This window comes from Macaca mulatta, chromosome 11 (assembly GCF_049350105.2).
Source record: "Macaca mulatta isolate MMU2019108-1 chromosome 11, T2T-MMU8v2.0, whole genome shotgun sequence".
In the NCBI taxonomy this organism is placed as follows: domain Eukaryota; kingdom Metazoa; phylum Chordata; class Mammalia; order Primates; family Cercopithecidae; genus Macaca; species Macaca mulatta.
Window position 1 is genome coordinate 136340390 of NC_133416.1, and position 24680 is coordinate 136365069.

Genomic DNA, 24680 nt, shown 5'->3' on the forward strand with positions numbered 1-24680 from the left:
AGTATTCCTGTCCTAGCCGGAGCCCTGCAGAAAGCGTGCTATCTTCCGTTATCACCTGGGCAGCTGCCTGGGTGTGCCACTAGCAGAAGCCTAGGGAACAGGAGCATTGAGTTCCATTCTTGATTCTGTTGCCAAGTTGCTGTCCAGAGCTGGGAAAGATACGTCACCTCTGAGATGTCTGGATTTCTGATTTCTGAAATGGGTAGTCTCAGATACAACCTTGTATTTATGGAACATCTGCTGGCTTTCAGAGGACGAGAGCTTATGTGATCACTTTTCATTCCTTGAAACAAATGCACAAACTATGCAGGGTTCCTGCGTAAATACATGAACATGTGTGTACATCGGGAAATAGAAGAAAGGGCCATGTACCTGTCCCTTGATTTAGCTGGCTATCCGGTGACTTCTGGGGTACACACGTGTGCCATCACCTCCCAGGAGCATGGAAAGGTATTGCCCAGTGTAGGGGGCCACAGATGGTTCTGGGGATTCGTCCTCCAGGGTTAGCCTGCATCCGACACCCAGAGTGCCTCCTGCAGAGAGTGACCCTGGCCGAGTCTCCAAGCCCCACTTTGCCTTCCGGATAAGTGAAGCTTATCGTAACACCCGCCTCTTAGAGTTGTGACATGCGCTGAATGCGTTGATGGCAGAGCTTTAGCGGTGCGCACGACACATGCCCAGAGCTCACTAAACACCAGTGTTATCAAAAGGGAAGGTGTTGGCTGGGTGCAGTGGTGCACTGGCTCACGCCTGTAATCCCAGCACTTTGGGAGGCTGAGGTGGGAGGATCATTTGAGGTCACGAGTTTGAGACCAGCCTGGGCAACATGGTGAAACCCTGTCTCTACTAAAAAGATTTAAAAAAAAAAAATGCTGGGTGTGGTGCATGCCTGTAATTCCAGCTACTCGGAGGCTGAGGCAGGATAATCACTTGAACCCGGGAGAGGGAGGTTACAGTGGACCAAGATCGCGCCACTGCACTGTGTCTGGGCAACAGAGTGAGACTCTGTCTCAAAAAAAAAAAGGAAGGCATTGTCACTTCGTATCCCTAGTAAATAAAAATCTTTTTTTTTTTTTTGAGACAGGGTCTCACTGTGTAGCCCAGACACAGTGCAGTGGTGTGATCATGGCTTACTACAGCCTTGACCTCCTGGGCTCAAGCGATCCTCCCACCTCAGCCTCCTAAGTAGCTAGGACTACAGACATGCGCCACCACACCTGGCTAATTTTGTTTATTTTTTGTAGAGACAGGATCTCACCTTTTTGCCCAGGCTGGTCTCAAACTTCTGGCCTCAAGTGACCCACCTGCTTGGCCTCCTGAAGTACTGGGATTATAGGCATGAGCACCACGTTCAGCGAAAATTAGCTTCTACTACTAACCGTCTTTATTAAAGCACATATGCTCTTCCAAAATCCAGAAAGCTATGCTTCAAAACTGAAAACTCAAATACTTGAATATTCAGTTTTTAAGATTTCCTGCAGCAGATGTTTAATTCAAGTTCACTCTCCCTTTCTGTAGTGTGATGACGTGTCATGCTTTTCACTGCCTGCTTCTCACAGAGTTGTAAACAAATTCCAGCACAAACAACATGAAAGCTTCATGGGGCGGTGGGTGGTGGGGGGTGGCAGGGGGGTGGGGGTGGCAGGGGGGTGGGGATAGAGATTGCAAGTCGTGAGGTATCAGCAAGTCCTGAATGAATGCACTGACCATCCCGGGAAGGGGAAGGAAATAGCAAAGGTGGGACCCAGGCATTTGTCTGTTATTGTCTACAAAAGGCGTAGGTAGCACTGAAGGCTTCTCTTTTGATAGTAATATCTAAAAGCCCAAATAATATCCGGATAGGAAGAGTTTTCAGTAGTTACTTGTTGATTCTCCAAACAAAGGCTTATTGCTTTTTACCATACTCTATATCTCTCAAAATCAACTCCAGCCAAGCTTCAGGTCAGCGAATATTAATCTCCACTCTGGCAAAGTGTTCTGGATTTTTTTTTTTTTCCATCTCCCAAAAGGCAACGTCTGTTTACTTTATAGCTCAATTTCAAAGGACCAAAGAAAGCACTCCAACTTTATCAGTGAAAGTCTGAATAGCAATCCCTTATAAGTGGATATATTAGGCTGAACAGGAGAATGAAAGCAGTTTGGCTCTTCCTATTTCACACAACCTCTTGTAAGATATTGCGTTTAATGTTTGCAAATCACTATCGTGCCTCCGATGTATTCAGGTCATTTCTGCGAGTTACCAGCTTCCTGTGAGCCATCAGACACAACTCTGCAGCACTCAGGGAGTCTAGTTGCAGACTTATTTTGATTCCAGCACTTTCATGTTCATTTCACAAAAGTCGTTAAAAAAAATCAAACTCTTGTGGTTTTATGTTGGGGGAGGCTGCGATTCTTAGCACATGTTGAAAGAGTGCGCTAGACATGGATGTCGCACCTGGTTTAGTTTGGTTTTCTTTACAGTCTCCTTCCAGTTTTACCTAGCACGGGGTAGGAGCTGTTGCTTTAAAAACAATATGCATTTTAAATAAGTCAGGGACTATGGTTCTATGAATCTGGACTAAGAAACTCACATGAAAGGAACCACTAGTGGGTTGCCAGTGTTGGCAAGATTAATGTTAAATATGAGGCCGGGCACGGTGGCTCACGCCTGTAATGCCGGTACTTTAGGAGGCTGAGGTGGGTGGATTGCCAGAGGTTAGGAGTTCGAGACAAGCCTGGCAAACATGGCAAAACCCTGTCTCTACTAAAAATATGAAAATTAGCCAGGTGTGGTAGCGGGTGCCTGTAACCCTGGCTACTCGGGAGGCTGAGGCAGGAGAATCACTTGAACCTAGGAGGTGGAGGTTGCAGTGAGCCAAGATTGTGCCGAGATTGCACCAATGCACTCCAGCCTGGGTGACAGAGCTGGGTGTCTCAAAAATTAAATAAATAAATAAATAAATAAATAAATAAATAAGGATTTCCATATGCGTTGGAACCTGCATTCCATTTTTTAAGAAGGAATGTCCATGTCAGAGCGGCAGCCTTAGTTATGTACACATATGGAGTATATTTTACCATGCTTGCTATTCAAATCAGTGTTAAATGTGCAGTTAGTAGTTCTGCATTCACTTTTATTTTCTAATTGAGAATGTAAAGAAAGCCGGTGTAAAAAGATGAAGTTCAACATGTTAGACTGTACGTTTAATACCCCAGTTAACTATTTTTCAAAACAGAAAACTGATTTTACATACAGTAAAGGATGTGGGTGACTGTTAATGGGCATTCCTTATTCTTTTCATTTTGTGAATCTTTTATAAAATGGTATTAGTCAGGGTTCCCCAGAGAAACAGAACCAGTAGGAGATATATATAAATATGTGAGGAGATTTCTTATAGCAATTGGCTGACATGATTATGGAAGCCAGAAAGTTCCATTATCTGTTGTCTGCAAGCTGGAGATGCAGGAAAGCCAGTGGTACGATTCAGTACGAGGCTAAAGGGCCCAAGAATCAGGGGTGTGAATCCAAAAGAAGGAGGTGAGCATAGGGAAGAGACACCTGCGCCTCTATGTTTATCAAAGCACTGTTCACAATAGCCAAGGTAGGGAATCAACCTAAGTGTCCATCAGCAGATGAATATGTGAGGAAAATGTGGTACATATACCCAGTGGAGTACTATTCAGCCACAAAAAGAAGGAGCTGTGTCACTTATGGCAACATGGCTGGAACTGGACGAAATTATAGTAAGTGGAATAAGGCAGGCAAAGGAAGATGAATATCGTACATTCTTGGGGTCTGAAAGGCTGACACTCAGGAGCTCAGATGTCTCTGTGCAGAAGAAGATGGATGTCCCAGCTCAAGAAGCAGGAAGATTTCCCTTCCTCCGCCTTTTCGTTCTATTCCGATTGGATGGTGCTGGCCTGCATTGCTGAGGGTGCAGCTTCCCTCTTAAGTTCACAGATTCAAATGCGAATCTCTTCCAGAAACAGCCTCACACACACACCCAGAAATAAGGCGTCACCAGCCATCTGGACATCCCTCAGCCCAGGCACACTGACACATAAAATTAACCATCGTGAAAACTAAACCAACAAAAGGAAAAGAAATGTGACCTTTTTTTTGGAAACCATAACACACATTCTGTGGGTCAGGCAGTTTTTTTGGTAACCAGGACTCTGTCCCCCTCCACCCTTGCTGACACTTGTGTCCTACGATGGCCTTGTGTGTGTGCCCCGTCCCCCTCCTCCCTTCCCAGCACTTGAGTCCTACGGCGGCCCCGTGTGTATGCGCTCCAGTGAGGGGTCACACACGTCATGCCTTCGAGGGTGGAGTGAGCTGCCTTGTATGGTGGGATCGGGGCAGTCACACGTTCTCCTAGCTATCTGTTGTAGACCTGCAGGGCTAGCTCTGGGTCCAGACACAATGTCCAGAGTCTTTGAACGAATATTCACATCTCATCTAAGAAGGAACAGGACTAAGACACCAGCAATGGTTATAGCAGTGCATCAATTAGCCTGGGCAGCAGCAGTGAGGTCTTTGGGGAAAGACTTGCTGACAAACAGATGTGGGCAAGGAACGAGTGGAGGGAGTCGAACACAGCGTGGCCTGTGCCAGGCAGGAGGTTCAAGCTTAGGTGTCTGGAGGGCACACAGGTATGCAGGGGGTGAAGTGGCCTGGTCAGGTGCAACCGTAGGGACCCTCGGGTCAGACCTGTAGCCCTTGCTGCTGTTGAAGAGCGGCTGAAAGTCTGATTCTTATGTGGGTATTACCAATTTATAAATGTAGACAACTCAGTCAAATTCTAAAATGATTCCTTTTTTTTTTTTTTTTTTTTTTGAGATGGAGTCTCTCTCCATCCAGCCCAGGCTGGAGTGCGGTGGTGTGATCTCGGCTCCCTGCAACCTTGGCCTCCCAGGGTTCAAGCGATTATTCTGTCTCAGCCTCACGAGTAGCTGGGACAACAGGTGTGCGCCACCATGCCCGCTAAATTTTGTATTTTTAGTAAAGACAGGGTTTTACCTTATTGGCCAGGCTGGTCTTGAACCCCTGATCTCATGATCTGCCCGCCTTGGCCTCCCAGGGTGCTGGGATTACAGGTGTGAGCCACTGTGCCCAGCCAAAATGATTCTTTTAGACATGATAGGGACCTAGTTACACATTTGTGGGGAGATTTACTGCCAGCCTGTGAGCTCTGCTCTGGATCAAGGATACCCCTTTTCCTCTGACAAATGAGAAATGTAACTCAGCCAGAGTACACTGTGCACACCAACGACAGTGGGTTACCCGAGGAGGACACATCAAAGGTGACGTCTGGTCAGGGCTGCCTCTGGCCATCAGTGTCCTCTTCACTCCAGACAGAAGAGGTGTCAGCTGTCGCAGGAGGGCCTGCTGTGGGTTCGGGAGTGGAGTGGGGTTGATTCCAGGGTCGTACGGGCCAGAAAATAGGAAGGACTTGATGTGATAAAACGACAGTGGGAGGCCAGGTGCGGTGGCTCACACCTATAATCCCAGCACTTTGGGAGGCCGAGGTGGGTGGATCACTTGAGGTCAGGAGTTTGAGACTAGCCTGAGCAACATGGTGAAACCCTGTCTCCACTAAAATGCAAGAATTAGCTGGGCGTGGTGGCGGGTGCCTGTAATCCCAGCTACTCAGGAGGCTGAGGCAGGAGAATTGCTTGAGCCTGGGGGGTGGAGGTTGCAGTGAGCACCATTGCACTCCAGCCTGGGCGAGACTGAGACTCCATCTCAAAACAAAAGCAAAAAGGTGTTTTTTTCTCTCTCTATGTGAAAATTAACGTGTGTTGGCTCCTATCGTGCACAGGCATGTTAGGCAGAGAGTTTTATGGAGTTCTTACTATATTCCCAGCACTGAGCTAGGTCCTGGAGGTGAAGAAATGAAACAGAAAGGGTGCAAGTCCTCAGGAATGCACAGTCGGCTGTGGGTGGTGCACAGATGGCAGAGCATAGCATCAGGTAGCGTGCCCTCTGCATTGTCGGCCCATCACGAGTGACACCTGTCTTCGTCTGTTCCGGCTGTGGTAACAACACCATAGACTGGGGACTTAGGCAACAAACATTTATCTCTCACAGTCCTGGAGGCTGCAATCCAAGATGGGCACCTGATAGACAGCTGTCTTCTCCCTGTGTCCTCACATGGTGGAAGGGCCGAGACAGTTCTCTGGGGTCCCTTTTATAAGGACACTAATCTCGGCCAGTTGTGCTGGCTCATGCCTGTAATCCCAGCACTTTGGGAGGCCAGATTGCTTGAGCCCAGGAGTTTGGGGCCAGCCTGGCCACCATGGAGAAACCCTGTCTCTACAAAAAAAGTAAAATATTATCTGGGGGTGGTGGCAGATGCCTGTAATCCCAGCTACTCGAGAGGCTGGGATGGGAGGATCACTTGAGCCTGAGAGGTGGAGGCTACAGGGGAGCCATAATGGCATGGCTGTCCTCTAGCCTGGGTGACAGAGTGAGACCCTGTCTCAAAACAGTACGTTAGACACCAGTCTTTCCATCCTCATGACCCAGTCACCTCCCAAAGACCTCACCTCCTGCCGTCCCCTTGGGGGTGAGCCGTTCAGCGTATGCATTTGCAGAGACACAAACATTCACCCCACAATATGACCCCTTGTCAAATGTTCACCCCGTGATGGACATGGTTCCCGCTGCTTTACATGGATGGACTCCATGAGCTGTCACAGTGATGCTATGATGCCAACACCTTCATAATCACCGTTGGACCGGTGGGGGAACTGAGGCATAGAGAAGCCCAATTAACTAGTAAGTGTCAGAGCCAGACGTGGAGCCTCGTCACCCTGGCATGTTGTGTTATTAGTGTGAAGAGATTGCTAGGGATGTTGAGCTGGGCCTCAAAGAACGAGATTCCCTAGGCAGGGAAAGGCATTCACAGTAGCGGGTGCCACCTGGACAAAAGTTTAGGGGTGTGAGAGTGCAATGCATTGGAAGAGTTAGGCGTAGTGCAGTGTGGGAGGTGTTAGGGAAGGAATGGCCTAGGTGAAAGGGAACTCAGATGTAAGGAGCATGGGGCACAGGGGAGTGTGGTGAGCAGAGTTCTGAGATGCCCTGTGGCCTCTGCCTCCTGGTGTTCGGCTGTTGTGGTAGGTTATGTGGCAAGAGGGATTTTGCAGATGTGATTAAGGTAACTAATCAGTTGACTTTGAATCAATCAAAGATATGAACTGTGTGGGCCTGATCTCGTCATCAGAGCCTTTTGAATTTAGATCTAGAGGCCAAGGACAGAAGAATTCAGAGAGACTGGGACCTGTGGAGGGAGCCACATGGCAAGGAACTTTGGGCAGCCTCTAGGAGCTGGGGGCGACCCCTGATTGACAGCCAGTGGGAGAAAGATGGCCTGGGTCCTACAACCACAGAAACTGAATTCTGCCGACAACTTTGTGAGCTTCAAGGAAGACTCTAAGCTCCAGACAGGAGCCCAGCCCAGCCCACACCTTGATCTCAGGCTCATGGGACACTGAGCTGAAAAGTCAGCTCTGCCATGTCTGTGCCTGAATTTTGACCTGCAGAAACCATGAGACAATACATGGGTGTCATTTTAAGTCCCAAGTTTGTGGCTATTTGTTATGCAGCAATAGAAGACTAGTCCCAGAGGCGGGCGCAGTGGCTCACGCCTGTAATCCCAGCATTTTGGGAGGCTCAGGCAAGCACATTGCTTGAGCTCAGGAGTTCAAGAACAGCCTGGGCAACATGGGAAAGTTCTGTCTCTGCTAGAAAGAAAGAAAGAAAGAGAGAGAGAGAGAGAAAGAAATAAATTGGCCAGATGTGGTGGCTCATGCCTGTAGTCCCAGCTACTGGGGAGGCTGAGGTGGGAGGATCGCTTTAACCTGGGTGATGGAAGTTGCTGTGAGCCTAGATCTTGCCACTGCACTCCAGCCTGGGTAACAGAGCAAAACCCTGTCTCAGAAATAAAGAGAAAGAGAACTAGCTCTAGGAAGAAGGCAGGGGAAGAGTTTTCAGTGGTGCCAATGCAGCTGGCTGCGGAGGAGGAAAGAATGTGTTCACAGTGGCGGAGATGGGACCTCCAGAAAGAGGACTGTTTCAGGTAATTAGTGCATCACATTTGAGATGATGGAAGATCATTCAAGGGGATTCATAGGGTCTTGTTGGAGAAAACCTTGTTTGTTTCCCCTGCAACCACTGCGTCTTTCTCTGTCCAATGAGGGGCTGGGAGTAGGAGTCCCTGGTGCAACTGGAGAGGAGGAGACAGCAGAGTGCTCCTGGGAGCCAGGGCTGAGCTGAGAGGGCGTGCAGACCAGCCAGCACCCCTGCCTGAAATGCCCCAGGGGTGGCCGGCTGCACTTGGAAGAAAGGCCAGACTTTTTCTGATGGCCACCAAGCTGTCCCTGAGCTAACCGCTGCCTACCACTCTGCCTTTGCTGCTCTGCGGCCACGTGGGCATCTCTGCTCCTCCCTCACGGGTAACTTGAGTCCGCAGCCTCTTTTCACCACCCTTCCCCATCTTATTTTCTTGTTTCCGTCCTGGCTTGCTCCCCACACCCTCCTCCCCAAACCCCTCAGACTGTTAGATCCAGGAGAGCAATTTCCCCAACTGTAAAATGGGGAAGCGAGGCCTCACCTGGGGGTTTTGTGCTCTTCCGCACGCAGCCCCAACACCCGGGCAGCGCCCGGCACTGAATATGTGTTGACAGGTGAGTGCTAAGCGCAGGGTCCTGGGGTGGGGGTAGCAGCTGTTGGCGCAAAGATGATGGGAATCTGGAGGGAAGTTTGCCTTAGGGAGCTTATGAGGACAGCCTACCAAACTGAATAAAAAACCATTTAAAAAAATGATGATTAAGCATATTCAACCCTGGTAGGAACAGAATAATCTCTATTTTTATATACCTCACCCCTGGAAAACTTCAATTTAAGCAAAGCTTTCCAGACCTACTAAAGATTGATTTTTCATTACCACCACAATCCTGTTATTTCTCCTTTTAAGAAGTAGAAAAGTATTGAGCTATTTTCCTAGATATTTTATTGCTCTGTTTTATAGCTTCGAAATTAAAATCCATTTGACATTTAATAGAAACTGTGAATCTATACACTCTCCCAGGGTCAGACTTTTAAAGTGTAGCTCAAACCTATTTTGCTGGGAGGTTCTGTTTGAATGGTGCACAGAAAAACGTAAGTTCTGGAATAATGACGATGACCAGAGCTAGCATTTGTCCAGTGGGTATTCTGGGTCGGGCTCTGGCTGTAGTGTTCCATGTGACTGGCATTTCCGCTAAAGATAGCTTATTTTTCTTCAAACACTAATGGCTTTAATAGTCAGTCAACAGTTTAACGTTTGGGAAATGTGAGGCCCTAGGGAAAACATCAGCCTCCAAACTTTCATTCAGGCAGGGCTGGGCTGAGATCTCAAGTTTTGCACTTGGGAGCTGAGTGATCCTGGACGCTTCTACTGTCCTCTGCTCAGTGCTTCTTCGGGAGAGTGGAGATAATGACCTCTTTTTGGGGAATAGCTGAGGGAGGGCACATGCACCATTGCCTCTTTCTTCCCCTGGGACAAAAACGGAGAATAGTCCACCGCATTCACGGCTTGCGGTGCTGCGCACTAGGGGAAGCCGTGGAGTATGGAAAGCACTAATATTTAATTGCGGAGACCAGCCCACAGCAGGATTCCGCCCAGTGCAGGGCACTGCGAACCCAGGGAGTAATTCCTGTCTCACGCTCACTTACAGTCACGTTCTACTTATGGATTTGGGGAGGCGACTGGCCAACATTACGTAAAATATCAGTTCTCTCTTATTTTTAAAAAATGTTTTAACATAACGTCTATAATTCTTGGAAATTAAACGCATCCAGGATGTGTAAGCACCAGCCAGTGACAGCACACAGTAGGTACTCAGCATGAAATCCGAGATGGAGACCCTGCTGCGTTGACTGGATTTCCAGTTAAGCCTAGAGGAAACGTGGGGCAAAGCGTGTGTGAACTAAATTGGAGGTTAATGCAAAACTTACGTGGATTTGGAAGTAGTGTGACCTGATTGCTTATTGTGCGATATTGGGAAGCATCTGAGAGTGGAATAATAATAATACAAGCACACCAGGCTGGGCACAGTGGCTCACGACTGTCATCCCAGCACTTTGGGAGGCCAAGGCAGGTGGATCACTTGAGGTCAGGAGTTCGAGGCCAACATGGCAAAACCCTGTCTCTACTAAAAATACAACAAATTAGCTGAGCAGGGTGGCAGGTGCCTGTAATCCTAGCTACTCAGGAGGCTGAGGCATGAGAATCACTTGAACCCAGAGGGTGGAGGTTGCAGTGAGCCAAGATCATGCCACTGCACTCCCGCCTGGGTGACAGTTCGAGACATCGTCTCAAATAATAATAATAATAATAATAGTAATACTAGGACAACAGATGTAAACCTCACTGGAGCAGCGTAGGGACAGCCTGTGTGGGGGCTGTGATTGGGTGCCCAGGCTGGTGTATTGTTAGGGACACAGATTCTCCAGTGAGCTAGAGACGGTGGGTCCCTTGCCTCGGGCCAGTTGGGAGGGTTGAGGAGCTGGGTGAGAACTGGGTCTGACTGCAGAGCCTGAGCTCAGGCCGGGAGCACAAATGGCCCTGCTCTCTCCCTTCCCTGCTGCTGCCCTGGCACCTCCTCCTCACTGTGCCTCCCCTTCCCTGCTGTGCCTCCCTTTTTCTCTCCCTCTCCCCCTGTCTCATCATCTCCTTGTCTGTCTCTGTCTCTGTAGCCTTCCTCCCCTTCAGTCTCTGTTTCTGTCTCGTTGTCTGTTCCTCTGTCTCTGTTTCTGCCTCTATCTCAGTCTCTAGCTCTCTCTCTTGCTCTCTCTCTGTCTCTCTGTCTCCCTGTCTCCCTCCCTCCCCTTCTCTCCTGTTTTCCACCTGTTTTCTAAAGTTGTTCTCACCCTGATTCTGTCTGTGTTCCTGGCAGAAGGGACCATTTCTGAGCCCCACCCTGGGTGTAGATGCCCCTGGACGCAGCATGAGGTGGGAAGGAAAGCCCCTGGCTGACTGCGCAGCCCCTGCGGCAGGTATGCACCGAGCTGGGTGTGCACCAAGCTGAGTGTGCACAGAGCTGCGGCGCAGCGAGCAGGACCAGGACGCGGGTGAGCCACGAGGTGGGGCTCACTGCTCAGACACTGATGCTGGGCTGTCACCAAGGTGCGGAGGCCCTCGGGGCTCCTCCTGGCCGCCTCACTCCTGACCAAGCAGGGAGCATCCTGCTTGCATCGCGTCTGGAATTCTCTGAAAATACAGAGAGAGAGAAGAGCTTCCTTCCCTCTGTGAGCTCAGTCCCCACTTCTGAGAACAGGAGGAGGCATCTCTGCGTCATCCTGACACTTGCTTTCCGCCATCTCCTGGGCCTTCGCGTGGGTGCACCTGTTGCTGTGCAAAGCCTGCTGGGCACCTGCCAGGAGTGTGAGCCCGCAGGCTCCAGCTGGGAACTGTGAATAGTTGAGGGGCCAGGCATGGAGAGACCCTCCCCTCCCCCTGCCTCTGCCTCTGCCTGTGTGCGCTTCCTGGAGGCCTCCTGGTGATCTGTGTCAGCACTGACAAATGCAGTCCCTGGTAGGCGGTGTGCTTGCCTCGCATCAAAACAACACTGCTGTAGGAATCAACTCCGAAGGCCGTTTCTGGGGTATCCTGGAATTCAGAAGGAGGAGGATGGTGACTTGTTGGCACTGGTAGAAGCCGGGCCAGGGTCCTGTGGAGGACCCCCGTGGGCTGCAGCCTTAGGGATAACGCCGCAGGGGGACGCCTGCCTGGAGCCTCAGCCCCTGCTTGTTGCAGGTGCGTGCACAAGCGGCCGGGCACACCGTCCTGGGTCCGGGGCTCCCAAGCCCGCCACGCTCTCTTCCCTGAGCCCTGCTTCCCATCTGTCCCACTTCTCCTGAGCTCTGTCTCCAAACGCAGCTGGACCCCATCTCCACTGCACTCCCGACCGAGGCGCTGTGGGCTCCTGCCCGGGCTGTTCCAGCAGCCTCCTCCTTCCAGCCCGCCCACTCCCTCCCCGCAGCCACAGGCACCAAGTGAAAGTCCGCTTCTATCCCGCAGCTGAGGGCCCTCTGGTGACTTCCCCATTGGACCTAGAAGAAAATGCCACTTCTTCCCCGGCTTCTGAGGCCTTGCACGGCCCGCGCTGCCCCCTCCTCGTTCCAGGCTTCTCTGTCCACTACCTGAGTTCTGCTCACCCTCGGTCTCTAACCGAGCTGCGCCCGCGGCGGGCGCCTCCTCAATTGTTTCTTGGTTGAAATCACCCTGAAAGGACTTTTCTTGGCCACCCAGTGTTACTGGGGTTCCCACTTGGGTTTTCTCTGTCCCTGCACGTGTGTCTGAATACACTGCACTCTTCGCCATCTATAAACCCCAGTCCCCAGCCTGGAAGCTTCCCGAGGACAGCAATCAGGCATGTTTACTCATCAGCTCTCCCTCACAGGGACCCTGGTGTGGACTAGATGCTCAGTGAGTACTGGAAGGGATGATTATGCCCCCAGCGTACAAGGGGCAACCCTTCCAGAGGGCATATTTCGCTATTTTCATCTGATAGTGAACGATGCAGCACGCCACACAGTTGTACTTAACTGCTCTCTTTACTTTTTCTTTTCAAAGTCGCAGATGACAGCAGTCATCCCGCCCAATCATTGGCACCTGTCAGATTTTATCCCCATGCCTAGCAAGTAGTCTCTGACAGTTTCATGCCAATCACAGGTACTGGTGCTGAGTGCCACGCGGCAAAACGACAGAATTGCCTTCTCCTGCCTGGGTGCTTAGATCCCATGTAAATCCCTTTGGCTCAGAAATTGTCTTTCTTTTGCCCTCCCTTCCTCTCTCCCTCCCTTTTTCCTTCCTTCATCTCCCTCCTTTCTTCTTCCCTCTTTTTCTTCATCTGTTCTTTGCTCCCATTTTCTTTGATTTCTCTCCCTCCTTCCTTCCTTTCTCCCTTCCTCCCTCCTGACTTCCTTCTTCCCCTCCTCCTCCCTCCCTCCCTCTCAACTTCCCTCCCTCCCTAACTCTCTCCTTCCCTCTCTCCTTCTCTCCCTTCCTCTTTCTCCCTCCCTCCCTATCTACCTCCCTCCCTTCCTCCCTTGCCTCCTCCCTCCATTTCTCCCTCCCTTCTTCCCTCCTTTCCTCTCTCCCTCCCTCCCTAATTCCCTCCCTTCCTCCCTTCTTTACTCCCTTTCTCCCTCCATCCCGCCCTCTGTCCCTTCCTCTCTCCCTTTCTCCCTCTCTCTCTTCCTCCCTTCCTTTCTCCCTCCCTTCTTCTCTCCCTCCCTCCCCTCCTCTCTCCCTTCCTGTGCGCCACTGCCCTCATCATTCCTCATTAGTGAGCTCAACTTTCCTTTGAGTTTTGCCAGGAGAATCCGTTGTTTGCACTTTATACAGGAGCATGGTCTCTGGTGTTCCCTGAATCTCTGTAGAGTGTCGCTACCACGTGTCTGAATGAGCAAGATGTACCTTGGGGACCTTGGACTGCAGTGGAACTGGGCTGCATTCGGAGCAAAGCCATGAGATGACCAGCATGCCAACAGGAAGTGGCAGCTGCTCTAATGGACCCCATCACCTCAGGAGGGCAGCATTGGGAGACCTTATTTCTTGCTCTCCTGGAGGCCAGAGCTGGTTGTTTGGTCTGTGACCACTGCCCGTGTGGTCACTCAGAGCCCTGGCTCCTTCCGTGACCTGGCTGCAGCTCCGTGTGTATGTAGCTGCTGGGGAGAGAGAAGACAGGGTCCACCATGGGAGGTATGTGTGACCTGGGCTGGAGGGAGCACATGCCCCTCTCCGCTCATGCTCCCTTGGCTGCAACCTGGTCACATCACGCCCGCTGCGAGGGAGGCTGGGAATTGTGGCCTGGGAAGAACGGGGGAGCAACCGTATGACTGGGTGCTCCTCCTTTCATCCCCAAAGACTGAGGCTAACGTGTTCTGGGAGAAAAAAAAGACAGAAAACAAGACCCGTCATAAGGAAGATGGCTAGCATCTGTTGAGTGCTTGCTCTACAGATACAAATGTTGTGCGTGGATTATCTTGTTTAACCTGCACAATGACAAATGAGCTCTTACCAGCCCCATTTCCTAGACGAGCAAACCAGGCACAGAGGAGTTAACTTCCTCAAGGCCCAGAAGCTGGTAAAAGGTGCCACTGAGGTTCATACTGTGCTTTTCAGCTTTGTTAAGGTTGATTGACAAATTTAAAGATTGTCGACATGTATGGTATACCACTTAGTGTTTTGCTAGGTGCATCAATTGTGCAATGATTAAATCGAGCTAATAAACATTTCCATCCCCACACATACTTTTTTGTTGTAATGAGAATATTTAAGATCCACTCACTTAGCAACTTTCAAGTACACTAGAGTCACCAGGCTGCCCCATAGGTTTTCAGAATGTGACCCTCTAACTGAAACTTTGGAACCATTGACCAATATCTCCTCATTTCCTCTCCTGCGGCCCCCCAGCCCCTGGTAACCGCCCTCCCGCTCTGTTTCTATGAGGTTGATTTTTTAAGAATCTGCCTATAGGTCAAATTATGAAGTATTTGTCTTTTCTGGTTCTTGGTTTTTTTTTGAGACGGAGTCTCAAAATTGGCTGGAGTGCAGTGGTACAATCTCGGCTCACTGCAGCTTCTGCCTCCTGGGTTCAAGCGATTCTCCTGCCTCCGCCCCTCCAGTAGCTGGGATTACAGGCTCACGCCACCACACCTGGATAATTTTTGTATTTTTAGTAGAGATGGGGTTTCACTGTGTTGGCCAGGCTGGCTGGTCTTGAACTCCTGACGTCGCAATCAACCCGCCTCAGCCTCCCAAAGTACCAGGATTACAGGCGTGAGCCACTGTGCCTGGCCCATCTTTCTGTGTTTTTTAAATGTAGGTTTTAATTTTTGTGGGTCCATAGTAGGTATGTGTATTTTGGAGGTTCGTATTTTGACAGACATGCAGTGCATAATAATGGCATCAGGGTATGTCTTTCTGTGTTCTTAACCATTATACTACTGTCTGTGTTAGGATAAGTGGAATCTGATCTTTTTAATTAAAAGTAAGTTTTATGTTATATGAACACTTTATAGAAAAATTGAAAACGTACAAATTAAAAATACCCATAACTTACAATTTGGAGACAGCCTCCTATTTTCCCAGAATGTTCTTGTCAGGACTTATGCAGGCGTGATGTATCCTTTCTGCGAAAGGCCCCTCTGCCCAGGGAGTTCTGCAGCCTCTCGGTTGCCTGGCATGTGCCAGAAGCTATGCGGGCTCAGCTGTCGCCACTGTCGGGCAGAGAAATGCATGGCGAGTCCATCCTGGTTCTTGGTTTCTTAAGGGTGGTGAGACAGTAAAATTCTCCTTTCCCTTCTGGCATTTGCACACCAGAGGCTGACTGTGCTGGTCAAAGGTGAGCTGTTATTTGAGAAGGGAAAACAGCGCAAGTCCTAGATAAATAACGGCAGGGTGACTGACCACCAGAGAACCCATGTTTTATTCCTGCCATTCCCGGGGCTCCACGGCTCCTGAAATGCATGATGCAGGGTTAGTGTGGCCTGAGGGCATTGCTCTGGCCGAGGTAGGAGGGAGCAAGAGTGCTTGCCCTCTGTAAACTGAGTGGGTCCATGGATGTCCGTGTCATCAAGGACTCCGGCCATCAGCAGGTACCTGCTAGTATAAATGGACAGAGCTGGCGGGTGGGCCCCGATTGCAGGTTTGTGAGCCATGGCAGTATCACCCAGGTGTGCTGCTCAGGAGCCCTGGCAAGAATTCAATGTGGCCTGAGCATCCCCCAAAACCCCCACCCCTCGCCCAACTCTGCCATTGCTTTCCTTCCTTCCTTCCTTCCTTCCTTCCTTCCTTCCTTCCTTCCTTCCTTCCTTCCTTCCTTCCCTCCCTCCCTCCTTCCTTCCTTCCCTCCTTCCTTCCTTCCCTCCTTCCTTCCTTCCTTCCTTCCTTCCTTCTTTCCCTCCCTCCCTCCCTCCCTCCCTCCCTCCCTCCCTCCCTCCCTCCTTCCTTCCTTCCTTCCTTCCTTCCTTCCTTCCTTCCTTCCTTCCTTCCTTCCTTCCTTCCTTCCTTCCCAGAGTCTCACTGTGTCACCCAGGCTGGAGTCCAGTGGCACGATCTTGGTTCATTGTAACCTCTGCCTCCTGGGTTCAAGCAGTTCTCCTGCCTCAGCCTCCCCAGTAGCTGGGATTACAGGCATGTGCCACCACACCTGGCTAACTTTTTTTTTTTTTTTTTGTATTTTTGATAGAGATGGGGTTTCACCGTGTTGGCCAGGCTGGTCTCAAACTCCTGACCTCAAGTGACCTGCCCACCTCGGCCTCCCACCGTGTTGGGATGACAAGCGTGAGCCACCACCCCAGCCTGCTTGTGTTTCTTTCCTCTCCCCCAGGCATAACCAGAATGAATGGCAGATTTACTGCCACACTTTAATGGGCTGATCTTTCCCTCCAGCTTCCTCCTGCTGTAACCCACTAAGCCATCACACGAGCCCAGGAGAAAGTCTCCTGGGCTCCCTCTTCCCTCCCTTCCCTGCCTCTCACCTTCTTCTTTCCTTCAAGATGCCCATCTTCTCCCCACCAACCCCTAAAGCACACCAGAGCAGCAGAAGCACCTTTGAGCCAGCCAGTTGTATGTTGAAATGGCTAGTGTTCTGCTCGGCCCATCATCTGGAAAGTGAGCGAATGAGAAGCACAGAAAATATTCCTGAGGTAGTTTTCTTAGCTTCATCGGTGGCTCCCAGGTTTCCCCTGTCTGTGTGTGTGTGGGCGGGGGGAGGAGGGGTGCAGAGGGTGGTGCTTGGAGGGGGACGGTCTGGGTCTAGATGCTTTTTCTGCCACTCAGTGATGTGGCCACTCAGTGATGTTAACCTCAGGCAGATTCCTGGGTGACCTGGGCTCCCATCTCTTGATCTGTGTGTGTGGAGGGGGAGAGGGTACATAGGAATAGTCCAAATTCCTAGTTCCTTTTCTGCAATTTCAGAATTCAAAAAGCGCTTCGAAAACATGTGCTTGAAAAAACTGCGATTGGGGCCCACCCGCCAGCTCTGTACATTTTTACTAGCAGGTACCTGACTGATGGCCGGAGTCCTTGTTCACACGGACGTCTACGGACCTACCCGGCTTACAGAGGACGAGGGCTCTTGCTCCCTCCTACCTCAGCCACAGCAATGCCTTTGAGCCACACTAACCCTGCACCATGTATTTCATGAGCCACAGAGCCCTGGGAATGGCAGGAATAAAATACAAGTTCTCCCGTGGTCAATGACCCTGCTGTTAGTTACCCAGGTCTATGCACTGTTTTCCCTTCTCAAATAACAGCTGTCCTTTGACCAGCACAATCGACCTCTGGTGTGCAAATACCAGAAGGGAAAGAAGAGTTTTACTGTCTCACCACCCATAAGACCACTCTTTTTAGTGAGTTTGGTGCCATAACTCCTTTCTGAACTGATGTGAAGTTACCTAGGGCTTTGTTTGTCCTGCGTCATGGGACTATCATACATTTTGGTTAAGAAACATGGATCTGTTGTTGACGGGCATGGCCTTAGACCTCACTGGAGATGATACGTAATAGAAGGCTATAGTAGCCGAATTACTAAAATCCCCCAGGTCCTGAATTCTGAAGCCTCATTCCGTGTATGTGGTTGGCTGCTGTTGTTAATTTCTGGCTGGATCCCGACCTCCACTGGAGGTTCTTGGCCAGAGGCTGGCTCTCTCTGTGCTAAAGAAGTGTTGAAGAAAGAAGCATTTGCCCCTCATTGAGGCTGTCCTCCCCTCCACTAGCAGCGAAATGAACCGGAAAGGAATTAGCGTTCTCACCTGCTGGCTCTCCTTTGTTTAGTGTCCCCACCTGCACCTGCACCTGCACCTGCACCTGCACCTGCACCTGCACCTGCACCTGCACCTGCACCTGCACCTGCACCTGCACCTGCACCTGCACCTGCACCTGCAAACCTCCTTCCGCATGCTACAGACTCCCACGCACCGTCACTTCTGAGCACCCACCATGTCTGTGGGTGACCTGTTAGATACACGCTCAGGCATTGTCCCGGCAAAGGGCCTGAGCACGGAGCCTCCCTGGCTCAGTGTGCATGCACAGGGCCCACTGGCAGATTCACGGGGGTCAGTCTTGGAATGGACATCAGACTCAAGCATGGTGACTGGGGGCAGAGGGGTCAAGCATCGTGAGTAGGGGTCAGAGTCCCCACCCTACCACCTTGTCCTCTGGCTCTGTCTCGAGCAGTTGCTATGCACAGGGCTCATTGACCGAGAGGTTATTTCCGACCCTACCCTGTTGCCTTGCTCAGTCTCCATATGCAGAAGATTCCCATAGCTGTTTTTTGTTTTGTTTTGTTTTTGTTTTTTTTTCTTTTGAGACAGGGTTGTCAGCGGTGACAGTTTGGATAGTGCTGTAAAATGTGACCACAGGGATGGTGTCGTGTACTAGAAAAGTACCACAGTCAGGTGCCTGTTCCTCTTCTAGGCATTGAGGTCTTGAAGGAGGAGCCTCACAACTTGCAGTTTCGAACACAGGAAATCTGTCCTACGACCAAATTTGTGGAAAACGAGGCAGGCACGGCAGGCTGCCTTAGACCTGTCAGGCTTCCCACAACCCCCTGGGGGCGCCGTTGGGCACTGTTAGCAAATGCACTTTCCTGCACCCCACCGTCCACCCACCCCATCAGTATCTTGGGGGCTGAGGGCGTGTGTGTTTTACAAGCTCCGTTAGGGAGTCTTACAGCAAGGTTTGAGAAACAAAGCCACCGTCGAAGCCTTAATTAACTCAAAGGCTGCAACTAGAAAAGCCTGAGGAACACCCGAGATCTTTAACGACGGCAGCCTGTGCCAGTCTTGAGAAACTTCCCTGTCAACGTCTCCCATCAATAAGCTGTCGTATTTGAAGCAGCGGGAGAGGAGCTTCGGGGCTGTTTAATTTAACACACCAAGCCTGAAATTCAGAGTTTTCCTGTGATTGACTGTAGCTCATCTTGGAAAAATAAGTATGTATCACTTGCTGAAGGTTGTCAGAATGTAATGCTCTTTAAAACCATAACATTTTAAATCTGCCAGCCCCAGCATGCGTCCTGCTCAAGGCTTTCGCTTCTCGTGGAGTTTTTTCCCCTTTTGTTCTGTGGCTTTGAGGTGACATCATCATGAGAAGGATTGTAATGGGGTTCTAATATTCATTTTATAAAACGGGTACTGGCTGGGCGCAGTGGCTCATGCCTGTAATCCCAGCACTTTGGGAGGTCAATGCAGGTGGATCACTTGAGGCCAGGAGTTCAAGACCAGCCTGGCCAACATGGCAAAACCCTATCTCTACTAAAAATACAAAAATTAGTCGGTCGTGGTGGCACAAGCCTGTAATCTCAGCTACTTGGGAGGCTGAGGCAGGTGAATCGCTTGACCCCCGGAGGCAGAGGTTGCAGTGAGCCGAGATTGTGCCACTGCACTCCAGCCTGGGCGACAGAGAGAGACTCCATCTCAAAAAAGCAAAAACAAACAAACAAAACAAAAGGGCACGACTTCTTGTCCTCTGGATCTTGGTGAAACCTCAGGGAGATGGAGAAGGTCAAAAGGATTCAATGAGAAATGCTCCACCAGCAGCCCCAGACTCCTCAGAAAGGAAGAAGCTCTGAGGACGGTCATCTACTAACTGAGTAATTACCCTCTAAAGACAAAACTATGCTCTTTTGCATTATTATTATTATTTTTTTTTTAACATCACAAGTGCATTACCTGAGCTAGGGTTGGCACACCTGTGGCCCTGGACCTAGGTCTGGTCTGCACATGTGTTTTGTTTAGTTTGCTGTATTCTTACAATATTGAATTACTTGTTGATATTTAACATGGAACACTTTTACATAAATATCCAGAATTTAGACCTCTCTTGGGAAAAAAAAAAAAAAAGAAAAGAAATGCGGCAACCAGCACAGGCCTGTATTGACCACGGTGGCTGTGTTCACCTCCCACTCCACCTGCTGGGCCCCAGAAGGCGTTTGCGTCTTCCACTGCTGATCGGGAACAGAGGTGAGGCTTGTGTTTTTTAACTCTCCTGAGAGATGGAATTTCCGTACTTGGCTTTGCTTTGAGTTTTTAGCGTCTGCCCTCTGTAATGCCCAGTGAATTCTTTTCTTTTCTTTTTTCTTTTTTTTTTTTTTTTAAACAGAGTTTTGCTCTTCTCGCCCAGGCTGGAGTGCAATGAATGGTGCTCTCAGCTCACTGCAACTTCTGCCTCCCAGGTTCAAGCGATCCTCCTACCTCACCCTCTTGAGTAGCTGGGATTACAGGTGCCCACCACCATGACAAGCTAATTTTTTTGTAGTTTTAGTAGAGACAGGGTTTAACCATGTTGGCCAGGTTGGTCGGGAACTCCTGACCTCAGGTAATCTGCCCACCTCCGCCTCCCGCAGTGCTGGGTTTACAGGCATGAGCCCCCGCGCCCGGCCTCTGAGTTATTTTCATAAATAATTTTCTAGAGTAGATCACTGCATGGCCAATGGAAGATCCTGAGTGGACGCCCCCCCTCCTCCAGGGTTACAGCCAATCGGCTTTTCCGCAGCTCCTGGCTGAAACCTGTGTGAAACCTGCAGCACCTGGGCTGGAAGGATCCGTCTCAGGGACACTCAGGGTGGCAAGTCCTGCTGTGTAGCTCTTCAGTGCATTTGATGAGGTGTCCGGTGTCAGATTCCAGAGCCACTGCTGATGTCCGGCGTGGCATGTCAGGGCGGGCACGGCTCTCCTCCTCCGTGTGAGTGTCTGGCCCTGCCTGCCTGTGTGCCGCGTCGTCCGGAGGTGGGTGGGAATCGCCGCAGTGGATCTGGGCTCCCCACGCGACCTGGGTGGCCTCAGAGGCTGGAGGGGGCAGTGGTTCCCAGTGTTCTCTTCTTAGAAGGAGGAAACCACTTTTTCCGGAAGACACTGACTGCTGCCCTCTCCCTCCCATCTTGGTACGTGAAAGGGGTCCCAAGCCAGACCCCAAGAGAGGGTTCTTGGATCTGTCGCAAGAAAGAATTCAGTGCGAGTCCGTAAAGTGAAAGCAAGTTCATTAAGAAAGTGAAAGAATAAAGAACGGCTACTCTGTAGACAGAGCACCGCGAGGGCTGCTGGTTGCCCATTTTTATGGTTATTTCTTGGTGATATGCCAAACAAGGGGTGGATGACTCATGCCTCCCCTGTTTAGACCATATAGGGCAACTTCCTGACATTGCCATGGCATTTGTAAACTGTCCTGGCACCGGTGGGAGTGTGGCAGTGAGGACGACCAACGGTCACTCTTGCTGCCATCTTGGTTTTAGTGGGTTTTGGCCGGCTTCTTTACCGCAACCTGTTTTATCATCAAGGTCTTTATGACCTCTGTCTTGTGCCGACCTCCTGTCTCATCCTGTGACTTAGAATGCCTTCATCGTCTGGGAATGCAGCCCAGCAGGTCTCAGCCTCAGTTTACCCAGCTGCTATTCAAGATGGAGTTCCTCTGGTTCAAACGCCTCTGAGAATCTCAGTGGCCAGACTTGGGTCAAACGTTGGCAGGGGAGAACAGGAAAACAGTGTTCTCTATTGCATGCAACAAATCAACACAAACTCAGAAGCTTGAAGCCACGCCCATCTGCCATCTGGCAGTTTCTGCGGGTCCAGGCTCTGGGCACAGCCCAGGTAGGTCCTCAGCTCAGGGCCTCAAGTCCCACCAGGCTGCACTCTGGGTGGCCGGGCCACATTCTCATCTAGAGCATGGTTGGTGGCAGGGTTTAGTTTCCTAAGGCCATTGTTCTCTCCCTGGTTGTTGGCCAGAGGCCACCTCAGCTCTTAGAAGCTGACGGGACAGATGCCCCTGGATGTGTGATTGAGTTACATCTCAATAAACCCAATGGAAGCTAAAAATGCACTTAACAGCCTGCGCAACACAGTGAAACCCCATCTTCAGAAAAAATACAAAAATTAGCCAGATAAGGGGCATGTGCCTGTATTTCCAGCTACATGGGAGGCTGAGGTGGGAGGATCTCTTGACCCCAGGAGGTTGAGGCTGCAGTGAGCTGTGATCGCACCACTGTACTCCAGCTTGGGTGACAGAGCGAGACCCTGTCCCCCCCCCCAAAAAAAAAAAGAAGAAGAAGAGAAAATGCACTTAATACAGCAACCTCCGGAGTATCACAGCTTAGCCCAGCCTACCTGGGGTAGGGTTCAACAGTGCTCAGAACCCTTACACTAACCTACAGCTGGGCAAAGTCATCCAACGCAAAGCCTGTATTAGAGTACGGTTTTGCATATCTCATATAATTTATCAACTACTGTACTGAGAGTAAGAATAGAATGGTTGTATGGGTGCCTGAAGTTCGGTTTCTACCGAAAGCATCTCACTCTCACACCATTGGAAAACGGAAAAACCTGAAGCTGAGCCATCATAAGTCAGGACTGATTGTGGTTTGCTGCCCCTCGGCCTGGCAACACGGGTGTCCCCTGCTCCGCTCCGCTGAGATGATGTCCTGTGTGACGTCACCCTGTCGAGGGAGCCACATCCCCGGATCTTTGCCATATTCTGTTGGTCGGAGGCAAGTCCACCCACACTCACGTCATGGGCCGGGGTTCCTGGGGTCAGCCCAGGGTGTGTCTGCCACACCACAACTGGCTCGGACAAATCAGGACCAGCTTTTGGAAGTGGAGACAGGGTCTTCTGCCCAGTCCGTGTTGCAGAGGGGGTAGAACTTCAAACATTCACGGTTCTCTTGTTGAAGAGGAGGCGCTGAGTGCCTGGCGAGAGTATCGGTTATACATAGCTGTGTAACTAAGAATCCCAAAAGTCAGCGCCTTACAACTACCACTATTTTATTTGTTTGCAGTTTTCTGAGTCTGCAGTTGGAGCTGGGTTCGCGGGGTGGTGCTTCTGCTGGTTTGGGGAGTGGCCTGGGGCCACTGGTCCAGCGAGGGTCTTCCGGCAGCTGGCCTGGAGCTGGATAGTCCTAGACAGCCTCACTCATGGTGCTGGTCATTGCTCAGTGCCCGTGTTCACATGGCCTCCCTTCCCCCAGGAGGCTAGCCCAGGCTTTGCTTTACCTGGCGGTCTCCAGGGCTCTCACAGAGCCGGGGAATGTTTGGAAGCTGTAAGAGCTTTTGAAGCTTTGCATGGAAGGCAGACCGCATCACTTCTGATGTGTCCTGTCAGTCAAAGCAAATTACCTGACCAAGTCAGAGTCATCGGGGCGGGGTGGGGAATAGACCACACCCGCTCAGTGGGGAGAGTGGCAGTGTCATATTGCAAAGAGGCATGCATACAGGGGTAGAGGGTGTGGCCACCTTTGCAAACCGTCTACACTGGTAAGCAAACGACAGAGTCTGTGTCCACATGGATTTCTCATGTCCACAGGCGCGTGTCCAGCAGATTCCCGATGTAGCTGCATAGGAGCTTTTAGTCCAGAAGAAAAGAATCCAGAGCTTCAGGGAGTGACTTATGATTCAAGAGAGATGTTTGCTTTTTCTGATGGTTTTCTTTTCCTTTCTTTCTGCCAGTCATCCAGGGTTTTATTAAGCCAGCAGCCAAGATGTTGCTTACTCATAACCCCCCTCTCTCTTGCTTTATTTAAGTATATGTTTTTTTGTTCACTCTTCTATACGGAGAGAAAAGAAGAGTGTGTTTTATTACAACCTGTTCCCAGAAACTCTGTAATTCAGGATTTTGTGGTAAAAGGGCCATACATTCTGTAAGAATAATAAGCAGAGCGAGGAAGGAGGGGATTGGGTTTCCACCAAAGTCTCCACGTGAGATAAATCAAAGATATGACCAGCATCATAAAATAATATACCCAGCTATAAGCATCTCAAATAATTTTAATAAGAATGTTGTTCTGCCCTGAAACAAGAATAAACATATTATATTTTTATTATAAAACGACTACCAATTTGCTATAAAGTATAAACATAATCTATAAAAATATAATTCTACTGTACCATAAATATGACTGTTTATATTGCCAGCTATAAAAGGCATTCAACATTTAATTAACAATAATTTGGAGAATATGTTTATGTTCCTTTTAAACAGCAAGAGCGCTGTGTATTGATCTTAGACATAGCTGCCTTCTTGGAATTTACGTGGGCTGTAGGGGAATAACCATGGTAACGAGAGCTAAGCATGTGCTGGGCTTTGCTCAAAATTCTTTGTTTGCAGTAACTCGTTTGCTATCATCTCAACACCCTAGGAAAGAGGAATGTGACTACCCCTGATTGACAGTTGAGGAGCTGAGGCACAGGGAGGGTAAGAAACTGACCCACTGCCGCTCATGTGAAGGGTAGGGTGTGATTTTAAACCCACGCCTCCTGCATCAAGAACTCTGCTGTTGATTTATGTGCACACATGGAGAGTAATGACTGGTCCCCTCCTCTCCCTGAATACCCTTTAACAGTCAAAATACTTCTAATTTATTTTTCCAATCCTGAAATCCTGAAGGGCTTTGATATGAAAAGCAGGTCAGCAGGAGCACTCTCTCATTGCCGCGCCAAGGGTCTGCAAGCCTTCATCAGTGAGGAGCATAAGCGGAAACGCGGCCGGAAGCTGAGCTGCAGAAAGACCAGAACAACAAAGGGCTGTTACATCCCCCTCCCTCGCTGCTTCATGCGGGGAGCCCCTGGGACTCGGGGCAGGGCTGGGTTTACCGACTCAGTACCCATCACTGGGAAATGTGGGGCCCAGAGAGGCTCACTAGCTTGCCCAAGGCCACAC

The 24680-nt window shown here is 50.1% G+C and overlaps 1 protein-coding gene and 1 long non-coding RNA gene across 9 annotated transcripts in view; one reads left to right on the top strand and one right to left on the bottom strand.

The window, feature by feature from the left end:
* Nucleotides 1–15497, bottom strand: part of LOC106992507 (uncharacterized) — a 41614-nt gene extending 26117 nt beyond the window's left edge. Inside the window, exon 1 of one of the 2 annotated variants that reach the window (XR_013400746.1) lies at nucleotides 15094–15497. This is a non-coding gene — a long non-coding RNA (uncharacterized LOC106992507). The remainder of the gene's footprint in view (nucleotides 1–15093) is intronic. The other variant, XR_013400747.1, reaches the window with a different exon arrangement.
* Nucleotides 1–24680, top strand: part of GLT1D1 (glycosyltransferase 1 domain containing 1) — a 125596-nt gene that overhangs the window by 98265 nt on the left and 2651 nt on the right. For 2 of the 7 annotated variants that reach the window (XM_077953230.1, XM_077953231.1), the window contains one exon: nucleotides 1245–1972. The exons of the other annotated variants lie outside the window; for them this stretch is intronic. In XM_077953230.1, coding sequence (XP_077809356.1) covers nucleotides 1245–1391 — 147 coding nt within the window. In that variant the 3' untranslated portion in view covers nucleotides 1392–1972. Of the gene's footprint in view, nucleotides 1–1244; nucleotides 1973–24680 lie in introns of those variants that run through there. 7 annotated transcript variants of the gene reach the window in all.